This window comes from Mirounga leonina, unplaced genomic scaffold, assembly GCF_011800145.1.
Source record: "Mirounga leonina isolate KUSES-001 unplaced genomic scaffold, KU_Mleo_1.0 Mir_53, whole genome shotgun sequence".
Lineage (NCBI taxonomy): Eukaryota > Metazoa > Chordata > Mammalia > Carnivora > Phocidae > Mirounga > Mirounga leonina.
This window is the reverse complement of record NW_023270807.1, coordinates 56,082,039-56,102,212: the sequence shown is the minus strand read 5'-3', so window position 1 is coordinate 56,102,212 and position 20,174 is coordinate 56,082,039. Positions and strand designations below refer to the sequence as shown.

Genomic DNA, 20,174 nt, shown 5'->3' with positions numbered 1-20,174 from the left:
CCCAACCTAGAGGCTGGCAGGGAGTCACAGGTGCTCAGGTAGCTCTGAGCTGCTTCTGTCCCTCCCTACAGAAGCCAGTGGGGATAGTTTACCTACTGAAAATGAAGCTTGAGTTGCCTCATCCTCCAAGCCTGTTCCTTCAGTGCCCTTTAAAAATGCCCTTAGTGTTTTGTTTTTGCAACGTCTGGCCGCAAGATCTGGAACCACTTGGTGAAAGCTGAGAGTCCTGCAGTCTTGAGACCTTAGCCCGGCCTCTTTGTCTCTAAGCAGAGTCCAATCTAAATTCAATTTCCCTCTTAAAATTACTTCCTGCCAATGTCCAAAAGGCCAAAGCTAGAACAATTTGAGCAATAAAAATATATAACGAAAGTACTGGATTATAAACCATAGAATAAAATAAGTGTTGATGAATACATACTTACATAAATAAATAATTGAATACATTAGTAAATGGGGAATGTAGGGAATAGTAGGATTCTAATCAATACATGTAGAAGGAGTGAGAAAAATAGAAAATCCTGATGAGGCAAACATCATAGTAATAATTGTTTCAGAAAACATCCACCAGTGGATGCTGAAATCAGTGGGCCAGAGTTTGCAGGGAAACATGATATTTATACAGTTTCAAAAGATCTCACTCAAGATTATTGGTTGCAAAGGAAAAGTAGTACCACTACAGCGAAGAGCCCTCATGGGCACCACCTTTACCACATAGTCAAGGTTAACATCACCAGTGATAAGACACATGGACATTATGGACCCTCTGAGAGGGTGCCCTGAGAAGGTATTTTAGTCAGGTTTCCTAAGAGAAACAGACCAATAGAATGTATGTAAATATATACGTGTATATTCGGGATGTATATATTTAGTATAAAAAATGTATAAGGAATTGGCTCCTGCAGTTACAGAGGCTGACGTGTTGCAAGATCTGCAGGGTGAGTCCGCATGCTGGAGACCCAGGAGAGCTGAGGGTGTGGGTCCAGTCTAAAGGCTCAACACTCAGGAAGAGCTGATGTTTCAGCTTGAGTCCAAGGGCAGGAAAAAACCCATGTTCCCCTTTGAAGGCAGAAGGAATTCTCCCTTACTCTCTGGAGAGTCAGCTCCCCCCGCCCTTTTTTTAAGTCCTTCAACTAATTGGATGAGGCCCACCCACATCAGAGATGGTAATCTGCAATACTTAGTCTGCCACTTAAATGTTAACCTCATCCAAAGCACCTTCACAAAAACACCCAGAATTATGTTTGGCCTAATAACTTAGCACTCTGTGGCCAGTCACATGGACATATAAAATTAGCCATCACAGAAGGTGACATATCACTTCCATGGTATTCTTGCCAAAAATGCATGACCTGATCTAATCATAAAAAACCTTAGGCAAACTCAAATTGATGAACGTCGTACAAAATAACTGACCAGTATTCTTTAAAAGTGTCAGGGTTATGCAAGACAAGGAGAGACTGAGGAATTTTCAGATTGGAGGAGAGAGTAAGGATACATGACACCTACAAGCAATGTGGGATCCTAGATTGGATCCTGCAACACAAAAGGGCATTAGTTGAAAAACTAATAAGATGTGAATAAAATATGAAAACTAATAAAAATAGTGCAGTTAATAGTACTGTATTAATGTTAATTTCTTAGTTTGTTACACGGACTGTAATAGTATAAGATGTTGATATTGACAGAAGCCGATTGAGGGGTATACAGGAGCTCTGCTATTTTTGCAACTTTTCTGTAAGTCTAAGATCCTTTCAAAATAAAATTTTTATAATTGTTTTCTTTTTTTCTTTTTTTTTTTAATTTATTTATTTGAGAGAGAGAGAATGAGAGAGAGCAAGCACAAGAGAGGGGGGAGGGTCAGAGGGAGAAGCAGACTCCCTGCCGAGCAGGGAGCCCGATGCGGGACTCGATCCTGGGACTCGATCCAGGGACTCCAGGATCATGACCTGAGCCGAAGGCAGTCGCTTAACCAACTGAGCCACCCAGGCGCCCCAAAATAAAATTTTTAAAAAGCTTCCTGCCATTTGGTCCTTGAGGACTTTTCGATAACAGTATATTTTTATATTCTTTAAATTTATCACTGTTGTGTGTGTATACACTTGTGATTTTGTATCTACCATTCAACGTTTTCCACAAATGCTAAATTCCATCAGTTTTTTTGGAAGCACCTTTAAAAAACCCTAGACTTCTTTTCTTTCTTTCTTTTTTTTCTGTATTCCGTACTTCTTCCTCTCTAAAGCATTGTTTTTGGTAAATGATCACAGCTCAACCCTTCAGGTGGTGTTTATCTCTGAGATGATGACCCAAAGGGCCTATTACACAGAGCAAGGAGCCTGAGGTTGGAGGTTGGAAGACCTGGGAGCCAGCCTTCTTAGTCCTGTTCTATTACTAACTAAATCCATGAATTTTCAGTGTTAATGTTCTGATGCCAAATGGGAAATTCGGGTTGAATACTGTATGCATAGTGGATGTATGTATTCAAATGATTACATTTTTTTTTAAGGATTTTATTCATTTATTTGTCAGAAAGCGCACAAGCAGGGAGAGGGGCAGAGGGAGAAGCAGGCTCCCCACTGAGCAAGGAGCCCAATGCAGGACTCGATCCCAGGACCCTGAAATCATGACTTGAGCCGAAGGCAGCCCCTTATCTGAGCCACCCAGATGTCCCCAAATGATTACATTTTTAATTATTTATTTTTTTCTTTTTATCAAGGTCCCAGGTGCTCTATGTTTAGGTTCCCAAGTTTTTGTTTTGTTTTTTTATCCGTATGTATTTTTTCCTCTTGCCTCCAAAGTCTTTGGGTTCTACAAAGACTCAATTTACACACTTCATTCTGGCATTTCCCTTAGACAATCCCTCTCCCTCTTTCTCTTTTTAAATCAAATTAAGGAGATCAACATTTTCTTTTTTTTCCTTCTGAGCAGGAAGCTCCTGCAGCTGTCCTCTGTCTTGTTTTTCTTCTCTCTGAAACAGTGTGTGGCCCTTCTCACAGTCCCTAAAACTGTCCCATGGCTTCTGCATTGTGGGCTTCCTTAGGTTTGGGCCTTGACTGGGCTGAGCCCTGGCACAGTCCTATAGGGATCACTGGCTGGCACGCCCCTTCTGCCCTCTCAGGATGGCACAAGAGCTCTGGGTCAGGGTCCCCCGGCCATGAAGTACCACCTGCTTCACTAATGCCAGCCCTAAGGCCAAGGCATGGAGCCAGCAGGGTGCATTAAGAAATAATGGACACTTTTTTTTTTAAGATTTTATTTATTTATTTGAGAGAGAGAGCGTGGTGGGGAGGAGCAGACAGGGAGGGAGAGGGGGAGAGAATCTTTTTTTTTAAAGATTTTATTTTTTAGAGAGAGCATGCGTGCATGTCCATGAGTGGGGGAGGGGCAGAGGGAGAAGCGGGCTCCCCGCTGAGCAGGGAGCCTGATGCAGGGCTCGATCCCAGGACCCTGAGATCATGACCTGAGCCGAAGGCAGATGCTTAAGGTGCCCCAGAGAGAGAGAATCTTGAGCAGACTCTGCACTCAGCACAGAGCCTGAGGCGGGGCTCAATCCCACGACCTTGAGATCATGACCTGAGCAGAAACCAAGAGTCAGACACTTAACCAACTGAGCCATCCAGGCACCCCAAGAAAATAACTGACACTCTTGAGAACAAATGATTTACCCAGGTTTGCTTTTTTATTTTTGTCCAGGTATGGACAACTTGCTTGTCCTCACCAGAGTAGATAGTTTGGTTACGTTGAGCATATTGTAGGGCATTCCTTGGTCCCTGTGGAATATAGAATAGAAATGATTTTTTTTAAAGATAATCTCCAGTTCCATTTGTTGTTGTTTTTTTGTTGCTTTCAACTTATTTTTAAAATTGAGATATAAGTGGCATAAAACATTATGTAAGTTTAAGGTGTAAAAAATGTTGATTTGATACATTTCCATATGCTGGTATTGTGCTGTGTTGGTCTGTTAACTGGCATTCCCAACTCCAGCCATTTCTCCTAGCTTGTTTGTACGCAGTCATCAGATGCTTAATTTTTGTCCACTTGCCACTCAAGAACAGTGAAATGGGTAGATATTTGTAGAGTACAGCCTTTAGAACCATGCTTGGTATGTAGTAAACATTGCATTAGAGTTTGCTTAATAAAAATAAGAAATTATTCTTACTTTCAAAGAACTTACCATTTAGCTGAAAAGACAAAATGCACAAACAAGCAAAAACCAACCAGCACATAGCACAGTATGGAGACTGGGCTAGAAGAGGGAAGACCTCTCTGCTGTGTGCTCTCCTTGAGTCACCTCACTTATTCGCCTAAACAACCAGCAATTCCTCCCATTTTATGGTTCAAGAAATTGAGGTTAGTAGGCATAAAAGGCCTCTTACGGTTCTACAAGGTCCTATGTATAAGAGCGGCATTTGAACACGGGGCTATCTCAGCTGAGACTCCCTTACCACCAGATAGAATAGACAGAGAAAGCTTTGGACGGAGGCTCATGCTGGACCTCGAAGGATGGATAGAATTTACCAGATGAGAGAAGTGGGGAGCACATACAGATAGTGGGGGGCAGGGAAAGGGGTGGGCGCAGCCTGGGCAAAGATGTGACCTTGGGAAGCATGAAGTGTGGGAATGGGCAGTGTCCCCCAGGTTTGCTAGAGTAAGGAAGGAGCGACAGAGAAAGCCGGAACATGGGTTGGAGGCGGAGCATAATGAGCTTGAATTCCGAGTTTGGACTTTCTTTCCTAACCCATTTCATAGCCCATTGACAGTATTTGTGGGAAGGGGAGTGACATGGTGAAAAGAGCACTGTAGTGATTTAAGTCAGGTGGGATACGGAATGGGCTGGAGAAACAGAGGGGATGCTATCATGAAAGCTAATGCTTGAGGTCCCGACATATGGCGCTAAGTGCTTCATGTGCATGATGCCATTCATCCTCACAATAGCCCTGAGAAGTGAGCACTGTTAATATCATCCTCATTTTCCGGATGGGCAAACTGAGGCTCTGAGAGCTTAAGTACCGACCAGGCTCCCACATGGAGTAATGGTGTTGCCAGGATGTGAACCAGGTGGGCCCAGTTCCACCTGTGTTGCCTCTGTTCGCTACAGTGCCTGCCAGTGCCTCGGGAGATGGACTTGGGACAGTGTTAATGGGTCAGAGGGGACGGTCCAGGTGATGAGGACTGAGCTAGTTCAGTAGTGATGGAAAAGGAGAGATGGGGGCAGCAATGCGACACATCGTTGTACGTCAACCCAATTGCAGGGCGGGGCCTGTAGTTTCATAGTTTCTCTTTCTGTGGAAGCTGGTGTTCAGTGGTGAGGGCATTACCAAGACCATGGTGCCGCATGGAAAACCTTACCACGTAGCCTAGACTTCTTGAGTTCTTCCTGAGGAAATGTTTTAATTTAATAAAATAAGTGCTGAGGTCGGTGTGCTTGGTGTGGGTTACTTTTGAGATGGGTTCAGCAAATTTCCAGGTGTTCTCAAGCATCTCAAGTTTTAATTACTAGAGTTTGAGACAAGGAGGTGCCTTCAGAGGTCTGTGGGTGATCAGATTTCCCTTTTCCCCATGAACTCTCCTCCCTTACCTGCTTTTCTTGATATGTTCCCAGTTATTTCCCTGTTTGGCTATTGTATGGGTTGATCCAAACAGAATTAATTTGTTTTCCTTTTGTTTCTATTTTTTTTTTTAAGATAAAGGGGGTGCATGCATTTTGACTCTGCAAATCTTTTGACACACAGTTAAATGAACCTATAGAGTGTGCTGAACGCCATGGTGACCACGTGGGGCAGTGCAGGCCAGCCCAGTGACCTCTTCACTCTGTCTGCTGCAGGTGATAAGAAGTACATCATGGGCCCCAAGCTTTCTACTCTCGACGCCACTGTCTTTGGACACTTGGCACAGGCAATGTGGACCTTACCTGGGACAAGACCTGAACGGCTGATCAAAGGCAAGCCCTACAAACCTCTTCAGGCTTTAGGAGTTGCTGTGGGGTGAAGGGTAGGGGTAACACAATGGAGAATTCTGGGTCAATACCTGTGAACTTGACTGTGCTTTATGGAGACACCAGGCTGTGGTGTCCAGGGCTGGGGTCAGTTTATTATGCTCAGGATGTGTAGGGGTTGAGGAAGACCGGGCTTCTCACCTGCCATCTTGCCGAGACTGTGTCCTCAACAAAGTTGACACAAATTGTACTGTGTATTACACCAGCTCCTTACATAGTGGACTTAATACTTGTTGATACGGGGCTTAAATTCCACCTAGTTCCCTTGTTTAGTTGGTCTTCCTTAATTTGCTTGGGACATTGGTGCCAAGCCTCGCCACTTTCTGATCTATCTAGTTCGGCAGCAAACATGGTGGGCTATGGGGCTGATGGACACATTGCCCATCTAGATGCTGTTTTTGAGTCTGAACTGGTGTTACATATTTCACATGTAGGTATAAGTACATATGTTTCTGTATCATTTGAATTCAGAATGTTCTTTTCTCCTATTCCAGTGGGTATCTGTAGATTATACATTGAGAGTGGTAAAGCTGGTAAGTTCCAGATTGTGAAAAATGGGGGAAGTGTCAACAAATGTTTTGTAAGTCTGATACTATGTAAAATATTATTATTAGTAATAGTAATTGTTGTATATTTTGGCCAAAGAAACATAATCTTGTATCTTTGTAGTATGATCTTGGCTGTAAGACCTGCCAGAGTTACATTATGGACTGGGGGGTAGAAGTGGGGATGAATGGGACCAGACGTAAAGGATGAATGAACATATGTGTGGGGTTGGAGGGAGTGGTAAGCCAAGAATAAAATTCATGTTCGCAAGGGGGCAGGGAAAGTAAGCTCAACGTGGGTCGATGTCAAGGGACCAGATCTTGGTGTGTGTGTATGTTGGTGGACAGACTGGCGGGGTGGGATGTACATGGAAGCTGGGCCTCTGGGAGAGGCTTCTCCTGTGTTGGTAGATGGGAACTGTTTGGAGTCATCTCCAATTTTTTTTAAAGATTTCGTCTATTTATTTGAGAGAGAGCAGAGTGAGAGAGGGAGAGAGAGCAGGAGTGGGGGGTGGGGTTTAGGGGCAGAGGGAGAGGGAGAAGCAGACTTCCCGCTGAGCAGGGAGCTTGATGCGGGGCTCGATCCCAGGATCCTGGGATCATGACTTGAGCTGAAGGCAAACACTTAACCAAATGAGCCACCCAGGTGCCCCGAGTCATCTTCAGTTTGAAGAAGTACCTAAGCAAGTGCCTGGGAGCTGGGGAAATAGGGATCAAAGTCCAATATTTGGGTTTGGGAAAGGGAGTGACAGAGTTGACCAAGGTATTTGTGCCCCAACTGAGAAGGCTGGGGGTGTAGATGAAATCACCAGTGAATAGCATATAGAATGTTTTTAATGTTGATGGATTGATGGTCGGAACCAAGCAAGGCCGAATCATACAAGAAACTGAGACAGGTGAACACCACTCGTGTGGTGGCCACAGGTGGGTGGATAGGAAGGTTGGTGAAGGCTGTAGTTCTGTGTGTGCATATGTGTGTGTGTGTGTGTGTGTGTGTGATTCATGTGCATGCCCGGAAGTTCAGACCAGGCTAAGGACAGGAGGAATCATTCCCCAGATTTTCCTATTGGTGGGGATGGGGCTTCAGATACATTACCAAACCTCATTGGAATGGATCAGGCATTGACTGAAGGTCTTCCAGAACTTCAGCTGGGTGAAGCTAGGGATAGTATGGACTAATATTTAATTTCCTATGTGATCAGCATAGAGCTGTTCCTTGTCTTGCAATGTGTTGGAAGTTACCTAAATAGAACATATTATCCTATTGGTGATATTTGTAGCATTTAAAATAGTTTCTCTTCATTTTAATCATCTAAAATATATTGGTTCCCTTTAGTTCATTTAGAGGTATGTTTTATATCTACACTCTATTCCTGTTTCTTCCTACTCCCTCCCTCCACTTCCCTAGCACACCACTCTTACACACCCATGAGCACACACACTGCCACATCTCCTCACCTACTTCTATACACATATACCCCAAACACACCCACTTGTACACATGCATGCAAGCACACTAACACACACGGCTGACGTCATCTGTTATGAGGCAGAAGCATTTAGGTACCCATTATGAGTAGAACTATCAAATTCTATAGAATCCCTTCTTATAGGAATGAAGAATCTTTTGTTAAATTATTTATGACTTGGCCCTTTTCACTTTTACTTCCTGGAAGGACTCGAGACATTTAGTGTTCTTTTTAAAGAAATGGGTCAGCCTTTTTGGAGGATCAATTTTGAGTCCCACCCACACATTTGGGGGAATCCGACACCATCATCTGCGAGGGACTTTGGCACATAGTTAGTTGCATGTACTTTGGTTCTCAAACAAGTTAGCAGCTTCCAGCTCTCCTTGGGGACTGGTGTAGCATGAATCATTAAAGTCCACAGAGGGTCTCTAAATCTCATTTTGGTCATTGGTTGTATGCCCTTCCAAAGCTTCTGATTGTAGCTGCTAATAGGCAACATACTACTCTGGTTTCTGCTTCTTTCTCCACCTTTGCTCTTTCTATGGTGGAGACTTGCCCAAGAGGTAACAAGAGGAGGGAGAAGCAGAAACAACTAAGCACCTATATGCTTTGGAACTGGCTCAAATCCAGGAGCGTGAATGCTTGGATCAGGCAGTTTTCTGCCTTAGCTTTGGAACAGCCAGAGCACTGTTGGCCTGGCCGCATGTGTAAGTGTGTGAGTGTGTATGTATAATATTAGCTTCTGGTTCTAGATATTAGTTACAATATCTAGCCACATAGTGTACCGGAGCCATCTAAAACAGTGAGAAATTTTCCTTAATTTAGGTAAGGTGACAGACGTTGAATATTCAGCAATTCTTAAAATATACTAAGTATGTGTTTGTGTATTATAGATGTAAATATATGAAATATTATTTCCTTGCTGGAGAAAATTTAGAAAAGATAGAAAATTAAAAAATATAACTTGTGCCCCTTGTCACCCACAGAGAACTACTGTTAATATTGTGGTTTGTGTCCTCCTCTTTCATCAAGTACATGTATGTGTATATTTTCAAAAATTGGGATCACGATGTTGATACAGTTATAAACCTATAGTTTTAATTAACTTTGTGTCCTGGCCGTTTCCCTTGTCATTAAATATGCCTTAAAACAACATATTTAGTATTTGGATAATATCTTATCCTATGGCTACATTGTAATTGATGTGATTAATCTTCTTTTTCTGGACTTGTGGCTTGTTTCACATAATTTTTTAACTAATATTCTCTGGTGAATATTGTATAAAAATATATTCTTGCTTATTATCTCTAGTTATCTCCTTAAGCCAAATTTCTAGTTGGGGAATTTCTATCTCAAAGGTCTAAGCTCTTTCTATCTAGTTGGGGAATTTCTATCTCAAAAGGTCTAAGCTCTTGGTCTGTATGGCTAAATTCCTTTCTAGAAAGACTTCTAGCAGGGCGTCTTCTCATGAGCAGTGTCTGAAAGCACCTCAAATTTTATTCCTCCCTTAGGATCGAATATTTATTTTGAAAATTTTGCCATTTTTCCAGTAAAAAAATCTCAGTGTTACTATCAGCAAGGTCGTCGAGTGACATTTGACATTTTGTTCGGAGAGTCCTTCTCAGAGAATTGCGCGTGGATCCGGGCGCTCTTTGGGACAGGCACGGAGAATGGCAGAGCCCAGAAAACCGGACCAGAAGCGGCCGACGGGCAGTTGTGCCCTGCGTCCGCCCGCCAGGTGGCGCCACCTCAGAGCCGCACAACCTGATGCTTTTTTTCGGAATCTGTGACAACCACACCTTCTGTGTGCTTCTGGAAAACTTTATTCAGGAGCCCTTTTACCAACAGTTATTTATTGCTCTTGGATGTCTTTTCTTGCTTATTATCTGATTGATTGATAACTTTTTCCACCTTTCAATCAAGTGCTGGATTTCCTTGAGAAACAGTTGAGTCTATCCCCACCCCTGCACTTACTGTTCTCCATCTGGAATGTTCAGGAAGAGGTGGCTGTGGGGCATTCGGGGCTCGGGGAGGGGCTGGCTCAGGTGACTTTTGTGGGTATTTGTATTTTGCGATCTCTGAGTCAGTACCCTTTAGCTTCAGGAGATGAGGGGAAGGTGGTGTCCTCATCACACCATTCAAGTTTGTTTCAAACTTTTCTGGAAGAGCACATGCTCCATGCCCTCCCTGCCTGTGACAGAATGCTAAAGAGAGCGAGCACGGGCATGGCCAGCACCTCACACAGGTCTGCAGCAGGGAGGTGCCGAGTAAATGCCTGCAGATCAGATGAGTTCGTGTGGGTGCCGGCCCCATGTATTCCAAAAACTTGCCGGTTAATGACCGAGGGCTGGGCAGGGGGAGCTGGGACATGCTGGCAGGCTCCCCCCTCGCTTCTCCCTCCCTCTCATTCCTGCTGTGCACGGTTGGCAGCTGGGAGAAATTGAGCCCTGGGTTCTGGGCCTGGTTGACAATGTTTTCAGTGTCAAATTGTACACAATATTTTTGAATATTAGAGAAATTGCAGTGATACAGGAAAATAAAATGAGTCACTTTTTTTTCAAAGAGCGGCAGGGGATAGTTCCATTTGAAGAAACTCTGAGAAAAGCTCTTTATTCTTTTTGGGAGTGACCTCTGGGTCGAGGACCATTTGGCTTTCTGATAAATAGCCTCTCAAGCTGTCTGAGCATATCACTTATCACTCATTAGTATTTCACTAATGTACTTTATTGGAACTTTAAATTTAAAAATACATGATTGTCAAAATAGGTTGAATTATACAGGAATATTTTAAAAGATTTATGACTTCCCCCTCATCCATGTCCAATATCCACCCCCATGGAATAACCAATATTAAGAATTTGGAATGAATCTTTCTGTGCCTTTCTTTTTCATGTGCAAATTTACATACACGTATATAGTAGTTTTGGTTTGTTTTTACTATTTTTAAACTAAACAGTGGAATTGCATTATACACATTACTTTATAACTCCCTTTTTTCACTTACTAGAATATCATGCCTTTTAACAGCTGCAAAATATATAGAATTGATACACCATAATTTCTTCAGTCAACCCCTACTGATGGACATTCAGGCCATTTTCATCTTTCTTTTCTTCTTTATTTTTTACTGACACAATGCTCTTGACATCCAAATACATATATCTTTACATACTGGTGCTTTTATTTTAGTAGAATAGAGAAATAAAAGTGGAGTTTTGAACCAACAGTTAGAGAATTTCAACAGATGACATTGGATTACTTTCCAAAAAAGGTTATAGCAATTTATAATTCCACCAGACATGTAGTTACAATGCCTGACCCTCCACATTGGATGTTATCAGATTTTAATTTTTACCAGTTTGATGTATGAAGTTGTAATCTGATTATTGAGTACACTTTGAAAAAAATGCAGTTTTTCTATTATTTCACAAGGTTCACACCTTCAACATAGACATTTATGTTAACACAGGCATATCTCTGTCTCTCTCTCTCTCTCTCTCTCACACACACACACACACACACACACACACACAGAGCCTGTTTCTAGTGCCAACTTTTTTCTATTCTTTTGGCTGGTAGCACGGTGAGTGGGTCAGGGACAGAAGGGATTGGCAAAGCCAGACAGGGTAGAACTCAACCAGAAAATTTCGTTCTTTATTCCACTGTTTTTATCAGTGGCAGGATATGAGGATGGGTATGTGGGCTCCCAGTTTTTGCTTATGAAAAGCAATCCCTTTCTGGACTGCATAATAGAATGATCACTTCTTCTTGACAACTCATTATCTTTGAGGGGCAGCACCTATCTCCTCATAATTCTTGAGATCCTGAAAAGAATTACAGAACAATCTTCTGTGACAGGGAGTATGCAGCTATTAATTCCCAAGCCAGGCTGTCGGCTCATCAGTAGAGAGAGAGAGAGAGATTAGATTTGTGGTGAAGGGCATGGAGTCTGGAGACTGGGTGTTTGAATCCTGGCTCTGCCACTTTCTAGCTATGTGACCTTAGGCAAGTTAATTAACCTCTCGGTTGCTTCAGTGTTCCCATGACAGATGGGGATAATAATAGTTCCTGCCTCATAGGATTGTTGCAAGGACTAATTCAACAGATGAATAAAGCACTTCAAACAGTGCCTGGTACGCAGTAAGGACTATATGCATGTTTGCTGTTATTATTAATTTTTATTGCACGCTGAAGGGGTATTCATGTCACACAGGACGAAGGCAGGGCAGCTCTCCTGGAAGAAAAGCGAGAAAACAGGCAGTGGAAAAAACAGCCACAGAAGAAGTGGCTAGAACCATATATGGTATAGATCCTGTGGATACTGTGAATAGATTATGACTTTCTAGCTGCTTGCTAACCAGCTCATAGCGAATGGTCTTGATTGAGGCAAACGCAGCTGCCCCAGACCCTGCTGTGAAGTGACCATAATCCCCCCCACCTCCCCGGCCAAACTTTGCAGTTGCCTCCACAGCTTTGTCCAAGTCTGGGTTACCTGGGACTGGCAGCAATACCTGGTGAGGGGTTTCCTGACTGCTTCCCTGTGGGAGAATCTAAGCGAAGGCTTTGTCTGCATCATTTCAAGGAGCACGGGTGTTGGCTCCTCGGCTTCTGGCTCCTGGGCATGTGTACGTACAATCCTTGAGTATGGGGCAACCAGAATGGACTCTTGCATAGGGTGAGTGGAACTGTTACGATCTGAGGCAACTGAAAATGGTGACCTGGAACCAATATTAATCCACCGGTTTTTAGGGTCCATGGAGTAGAGGGATTTGCTTCATTTTATAGGGAACAGCTTTATTGAAGCAGAGCAGCAATCAAGTTTTGAAAAATTTTCATGGGAAAATGTATATAATAATGTTATGCAAAGTAACAGGAAGTAGTAATAATGACAATAAATAAATAGAAAATATGCTGAAATAAATTACACCAAAATTTTAATTGTGATGACCTTGGATTGATGAGATTTATAGGTGCCTTTTGTTTTCTTCCTTATCTAAATGGTATACATTTTTATATACAGACTTCTAATTTTCCAAAATGAGAATGTATTCTTTTTTTTTTTTAAAGATTTTATTTATTTATTTATGAGAGACAGAGAGAGAGAGAGAGAGAGAGAGGCAGAGGGAGAAGCAGGCTCCCAAGGAGCAGGGAGCCCGATGCGGGACTCGATCCCAGGACCCTGGGATCATGACCTGAGCCGAAGGCAGATGCTTAACCATCTGAGCCACCCAGGCACCCTGTATTATATTCTTTGATAGAAAATAAAATAAAGACTATAATCAATAGACGCATTAATATAGAAATACCCTAAATGGCCATAAAGGGGGTGTGGTAAAAACAAAATGAAACTATGGTACATCTGAATAATGAACTACTGTGCAGTTATCAAGGTGGAAGTGTGAAATTGAAAGTTTTTTATTAAGGTTGTTAAGTGGGAAAAAGTAGAGTAAGAAACAGAATATATAGTAAATGCTAAATAGCAAGTATAAATATATGTAAGTGTGTATATAAGTATATACATTTCTGGAAGAACATAAAAATGTTATTACAGTGGGTGTGATTATTGGTAATTCTTTTACTTTTTGCATATCCATCACTTTCTAATTTCCTGCAATAAAACATGGATCACCTATATAATAAGTAGATGTTTGTATGACTTCTAAAAAAACAAACATCCAAAGAATATTCTTAGGGCAATGAAATCCTGTAAGGGATAGTGACAAATTATGTATTTGTAAGCAATGTTGCCATCTGGTGGATCAAAGGCAAAAACTCACTCTCTTCATTTTTCATCGGGAATTAGGAAATGAATGTCAAATTCTGTGTCATGTTTCAGACAAATGCTTGGACAATTTTAGCAACTTAACAAAAGTGTTCCTTTGATTCGCATGAAAAAGAAGTAGCCCAGTGAGTGGGAATGTAATTATGGGTGTAGCTGTTCAGTTTTATTTGAAAAAATTAAAAAAAAAATACCTGTTTTACTAAATGTGCCTGTGGGCACACTCATCCATAGACAGTTCTGAGTTACCCATTTTACTTAGGATTATTTAGGGAAAAATTTACATCTTAACATAACTTTTTCCAACTACTTGGCCTAGTACCCAGTTCTTAATAACACTACAAATGTTTGTGAAATGAATGATTACTTCTGGCTGACTTAACCCAACTAACCGTTGGTGTATTTTCATGGGCTATAAATTCATTTAAATATGAACCGTCGAAGCACCAGTTCTCTTGATAAGCAAACATAAAATTATAATGCTTTACAGAGCCAAATGATGGTAGTTTAGCTGCCATTTTGGATAAACTACCCACCTCCCCTCATTACCATAAGATTCTCTCCTGAATCTCACTCAGCCCACTCAGAAATTTAACTTTTCCCACTCACCATTCTTCTTATGTGCATGAAAACCTAAATATCTGATGGTCCCTCTGTGGAAAAACATCGTAAACGTCTCCCCAACCGTATTCTTCCCAATTCCCTGGGCCAAGTGGCTAGCTGAGAGACTGCTGCCTTTGAGAATTAACCCTGGCTTTCCTTACCCCCCGCCCCCCCACAGGTGAGCTGATCAACCTTGCCATGTACTGTGAGAGGATAAGGAGGAAATTCTGGCCCGAGTGGCATCACGATGATGACAACACCATCTATGAATCTGAGGAGAGCAGCGAAGGAAGCAAAACCCACACACCCCTGCTGGATTTCAGCTTTTACTCAAGGACAGAGACCTTTGAAGATGAGGGAGCAGAGAACAGTTTTTCCAGAACCCCAGATACAGATTTCACTGGACACTCGCTCTTTGATTCTGACGTGGACATGGATGACTACACAGACCACGAACAGTGCAAGTGATGTTCAGCCTCGCTGACCCTCTTCTGCCACACCCTGGGGTTGGTCCAATTTCCCAGGTAGAAATCCATCTCAGCTGGGAGGAAATCTTCGTGCTTGGCACACTTCTCACAAGCTAACTGGACTCTAGCAGCCTTATTTCCTTTTGTACAAACAAAACACAGAACCATTCAGATGGCTCCATTTAAAACAAACAGGCAAAAAAAAAAAAATGTCAGCATGGTTCCTGAAATCCATTTTTGTTTTCATTAGAAAACTAACATTGTGTGGTAGAGCCCATGCAAGAACAGGTTGTCTGTGGATCGTGTTTATGTAGATCCTCTTCAACCCGAGGGCTTAGTTGTGAGACGGATTCTCAAGCATCCTTCATCCACGTGGGTTCGAAGTAATGAGCGAAGTCATCAGGAGAAATGTAGGAGACAAATGTTCTATGGTGACTGCTTGTATTTTATGTGTGTATATTGTATGTTGAGATAATTCAAATAAAATCCATAGATATTCAGTGAACACCTACTATGTGCAAAGCACTGTGCTAGGTGCTAATCAGTATAAGTTTTCTTCTCAGTCCTGCCAGTGACTAGCTGTGTGATTTTGGGCAAGTCCCTTAATTCTTGTGTGCCTCATTTCCCCCACCTGTAAGGTGGGGCTAACAATACTCTCCACCTACCTACCTCACAGGGGTGTTGTGAGGATTCATGTGGTAACATTCGGCGCTTTAAACCTCTTGGAAGAGCTGTGACATAAACACAACATTTTAGTCTTGATTGTGCTTCCGATGTATGAAGAAGATTCGAGGGCAAAGGAATTCCATATCCAGCCAACAACAGCCACAGTCACTTGCAAAAGCCGAGCAGACGAAACACATGCAAAGGCACAGCTAAGACTCTGTCCTCGTTCTTCCCTGTGATCTTGCTTGAATTGAAATCTTTTGTTGAAAGAACCTTGAACATATTTTTACAGATCATCAACAGTTCCAAACAGTCTTCAATGCTGTGTATCTGCAGAAGTCTTTCTTTCGTTGCCTGAACGCACACTGGAATGTTGTCCTTTGTTGACTCCCGAGGGTTAAGTTGCCTCTGTGTGGTTTATCTGAAGGGAGTAAAGCTCAGAAATATGATGGGTTTCATAGAGGTGAAGGGGAAAGGATTTGACTGCTTTTTCTAAGCAGATGCTTGCCAGCTTGTAATGTCTTTTTGAAAACAAACCTTGCAAGATGTATTGAAAAGATGAAGTATGAAGAGGATCATGTTACTGGTATCAAAGCACTTTGTGCAGTGTAGACTCTATGCAGTTTTACTAATGCAACTTTTCTGGCGTTCTCAGGCATTGTCCCGTAAAAGGAAGGCAATGCTGAGGACAAATCTTAATGTTTCTTAAGGATCTCCCATAGCCTCCCTGGGCTCCCTCTCCTTCCCCGTAGAGCACATGGACCCTTGCGGTTACTGTATTTACTAAGGCACTCTGTCTCTGAAGACATCATTTTTGTTGACTTAGAACATTTTCCAGTGAAATATGGGATGAAGATGCTGGGGTGAGGGCCGTGCATTTGGGCTAGGAGAGTCAGTGTTAAGATTTACAACTGCAAGCAGAACTGCTGTACTCCTGATCACCACAGACTCGCTGGGTAATGGCTATTCATTGTGGGGCTTGAGAGGCACTGCTTTAAAGACCGCAACGTGTGCTGAGAAGTTCATGTACTATGCTTGAAAAAGACTCTCTTTGCATATGGCCTTTGCAAAAACAATCCTAAAATGCTGTGGATTCAACAAAGAGGTAAAGGGGGAGAGTTGCTGAGGCTATTTACCATTGAAGCAACCATGTAGGACATATGTAACTGGGAGGAAATGCGGAGTTGCCCTGAGTTAGAAATTCTTACTGCACAGGAAACCCAGTTGTTAGTAGCTTATTAAAACCATTCATCTTTGAGAGGACTGTTTGGTGCCTCATGAAAATGTGGTGGAGAAGATAGGAATGGATGAGCGTGTTTTATCTCCAGGGTCACTTGGGAGGACTGTTCACCTCTTTTGTTTCTAACAAACAAGCATGTTCCAAGGTCAGCTGGTGGTAGTTCTGTGTGACTAGGGAAACTTTGGGCTTGAAAATTTCAATACAATAAACGGATGGGCTGTAGACCTAGCCGCACAAAGACCGAGTTGCCCTGTCCCTACCCTTAGCTGGAAAGAGTTGTGTTTGAAATTTTGCCTACAATTTATTCTTACTATATAGCACCAGGTGTGTTGTATCTTTACTTCAGGAATGATTAAGTTATGACTGTGTAGAGCCCCATATTTTTTATCGTGCATTGCTTGAGGACGAGTACATGGAGAGCCAGTGTTCATTATAAAGTAAGTGATTCTATCCAGGTACCTCTCACAGGGCTTGAATGGACATTACCACTTGGAGTCTTGGGTACTAGCCTGACAGCTCATGACTGGGTAGCCAACATTTTGTAGGTGTAACTTGATTTGGAACCCTGGAATAATATCCCCAGGTTTTACCTTTCCAACGTGGGTTATGGAAACAAAATGACCAAGACAGAATTGGTATGGTGTGGATGACCTGGGTAGTCTTTATTGGGTGGGCTTTAATTTTATCTTTTTAAATTTTAATTTTATCTTTCATTCTTAAGCTCTCCAGATTTGAAGTATTCTCCAGTATGCTGAACAGGTGCTACTTATAAGAAAAAGTAACAAGAAATTAGGGGACATTTTGGTTATCTGGCTTACTTGTTCAAGTTGTGTTTCTTTTTTATTGGAAAGTAACTTAAGGAAAGTGTGATCTTTAATGTTAACAGATGTTTTTGGTTGGGCAGAAGACCCGCTAGCCACCTGTTCTTTTTTTTACCTGTCATTGTAAAAATAAATTCTGCCCCTCCATCCCTCTCCCTTTGCCCCTCATCCCCACTCATCAGAATTGAGGAACAGCCACGGTATGATTTAATCTGCATATGGCAGAGTAGATATAAGGGCAGTATAAGTTTATAGCATTTTGTTGTTGTAACATAATGAATTGTGAACAGTGATGCTCCCGCGGCCATGAGCTACCCAGGTGACTGATCATAGACTTAGAACAACTTGGACTCGAATCACAACTACAGTCTGGCTCTCCAGTGAGCCCTGCCTGTGTGTACTGTGGTATTTGGTATTAGGATATGTTTTCCTGAAATAGAGTTCAAGGAAAGGAAGAGCTAGGGATTTTAGCTTCCTGGGTCTTGCCTAGATTATCTGAGAGAAAGTGTAGAATCATAGCAATGTATAGCTGGGCCATGGGTTAGTTGTAGAAAGCTCCTTACAAGAGAGCCTCTGAGGTTGTTACTGGCTCCGTGTCATATGCACATTCATTTGCAGGGCAGGACCCGGACTGAAGTCTTTCACCTTGCCTTAGATGGTTCTTGCTATTACACCACTTTGACTTGGTTTCCTTTTCCACGTCCCCTGAGAAATCACTCCGCACTCATGGAACCAGCATGTCCCCAGCCTCTCTCGAAGAGTGCTTGGAGTCTTCCACTCTTGTCCTCCATGTCTGTTCAGCCGGGTCCAGATCAGTTCAAGAGATCTTTCGTTAGGATTTACTCTGTGCAAGGCACTGCTAGGCTCTATGAATGATACCAAGTCACCAAGACTCCTTATTCTTTGTTACTTATCTTTTAAGAATCCATTCCCATATGCTCACTCATTGCATATTTACTGAGCACCTACCCTGTGCCTGGCCCTGGGACCCACACTGGATATAGAGTGGTGAACAGAACAGACATGGCACCCTAATTTTAGGGCATCCTCTTTTGCTTAGACTACTGTGATAGCCTCTTTTAAATGCTTAGTCATTTCCCTGATCTATTCCTCCCATCACCATTAATTTTTTTAAAAAGCTCTGGCCCCGAGGGCATGCCATATTGCCTCAGGGTGAGGGCCACTCCCTGGGACCTGGTATTCTCACCTCTTCCTTCATCTCATTTCCTGGGGTGTCTGCCAGGGCTCCTCCATGTGAGCCATCCAGTGCATCCAGGTTGGTCTGCTTGTCGTTGCCTAAACATGCCTCATGTCCCCACTCCGCCTCTGCTTATGCTAGCCTCTCTCCTGAAATGCCTGCCCTTCCCGTCCACTGGCCCAACGCATGCCCACCTCTCAAGGCCCAGCTTCATGAGTTCTGCAAGACTTCCCAGCTCATTATAGTCTCCCCTTCCTCTGGAAACACAGCACTCATCATTTCCTTCCCTGATGGCTGCACGGGAAAGGTATGCCCAAAAGCAGGACACACACTAAAAGGTAGTGGTTTTAAATTGATGTCAGAGATGCCACTGATAATCCTATGAAAATCCTCTACCTTATTACCAGAAAAATACATATATGCAAATATACAAAATGTTACATATAAGTTCATTCAGATTTAGAGACCTGAAATCATCCCTGGATTCCTTAGGGGGCTCACGGACCCCAGTTGAAGAAGCCTTCTGTATAAAGAGTCTTTAAAAGTGACCGTTGTTAGTGTTCATTCTTTCTTGCCTTTGACCTGTTCAGAGAGGAGAAAAATTGGTATGGGACATGTGTGCAAAAGCAATCTCTTATTATCCGTGTTGAGTGACAGGGAAGGAAGGAAGAAGAGCTGTCTTACATTAATTGAGAAAATAGCTTTGTTTTGACAGATTTGGCATTTTGAAACTGACAGGGTTTTATTGTTATTGTTTTTGTCGGTTATCTTTAAACCATCCAAAAAGTTGGTTTATCAAAATCAATTCAGGGCCACGTGAGCTTCATATCCGCTCTTGAACCCACCCCTTCTGCATGGGTAGGCTGACCGGCTGGGGGCTTCAGGGAGGAGAGCAGAGGCTGGATTGTTCCTTATAGGAACAAGAGGTGCACAATCACATTTTCCTGTATTCATCCATTCATTTATTCATTTATTCATTCATAGGATAATTGTTGAGTGTACTTTCAATAAAAGGACGGTGCCTTTGTTGATAGGTAACTACTCAGGTTCTTCTCTGTCGTTGTCGTTGTCGTTGTCTTTTTTTTTTTTTTTTTTTTTACAGGGTGAAGTTATTTTTATTGCTCCTGACCACGATCCAAGATCCTTTGCTCTCCTTTACGTGCAGTGCTGTTTAAGTTGAACCAGAATCGATGAAAGTACATTTGATGACAAATACTTCTAAGTCTGAATGCTGAACTCTGGCAACCCATCTTTAATAGGTCCAGCCATCAATTATGTATGATTGTGGAGTGCTTGACCTTTATTCAGTTGCTTCCAGTGGACTGGGTGAAACTTGGCGAAGTTTGAAAGGATCCCCTTGGTGGGTGGGGCAGGAGGTCCCACTTGCCTGGAGC

At 42.5% G+C, this 20,174-nt stretch overlaps 1 protein-coding gene across 3 annotated transcripts in view; it reads left to right on the top strand.

The window, feature by feature from the left end:
* The window catches only part of FAXC (failed axon connections homolog, metaxin like GST domain containing), a 54,448-nt gene extending 34,491 nt beyond the window's left edge, over positions 1-19,957 (top strand). For 2 of the 3 annotated variants that reach the window (XM_034991581.1, XM_034991582.1), the window contains exons 3-4: positions 5,822-5,938; positions 14,567-19,957. In XM_034991581.1, coding sequence (XP_034847472.1) covers positions 5,822-5,938; positions 14,567-14,856 — 407 coding nt within the window. In that variant the 3' untranslated portion in view covers positions 14,857-19,957. The remainder of the gene's footprint in view (positions 1-5,821; positions 5,939-14,566) is intronic. The other variant, XR_004676705.1, reaches the window with a different exon arrangement.
* The last annotated feature ends 217 nt before the right edge of the window (positions 19,958-20,174 follow it).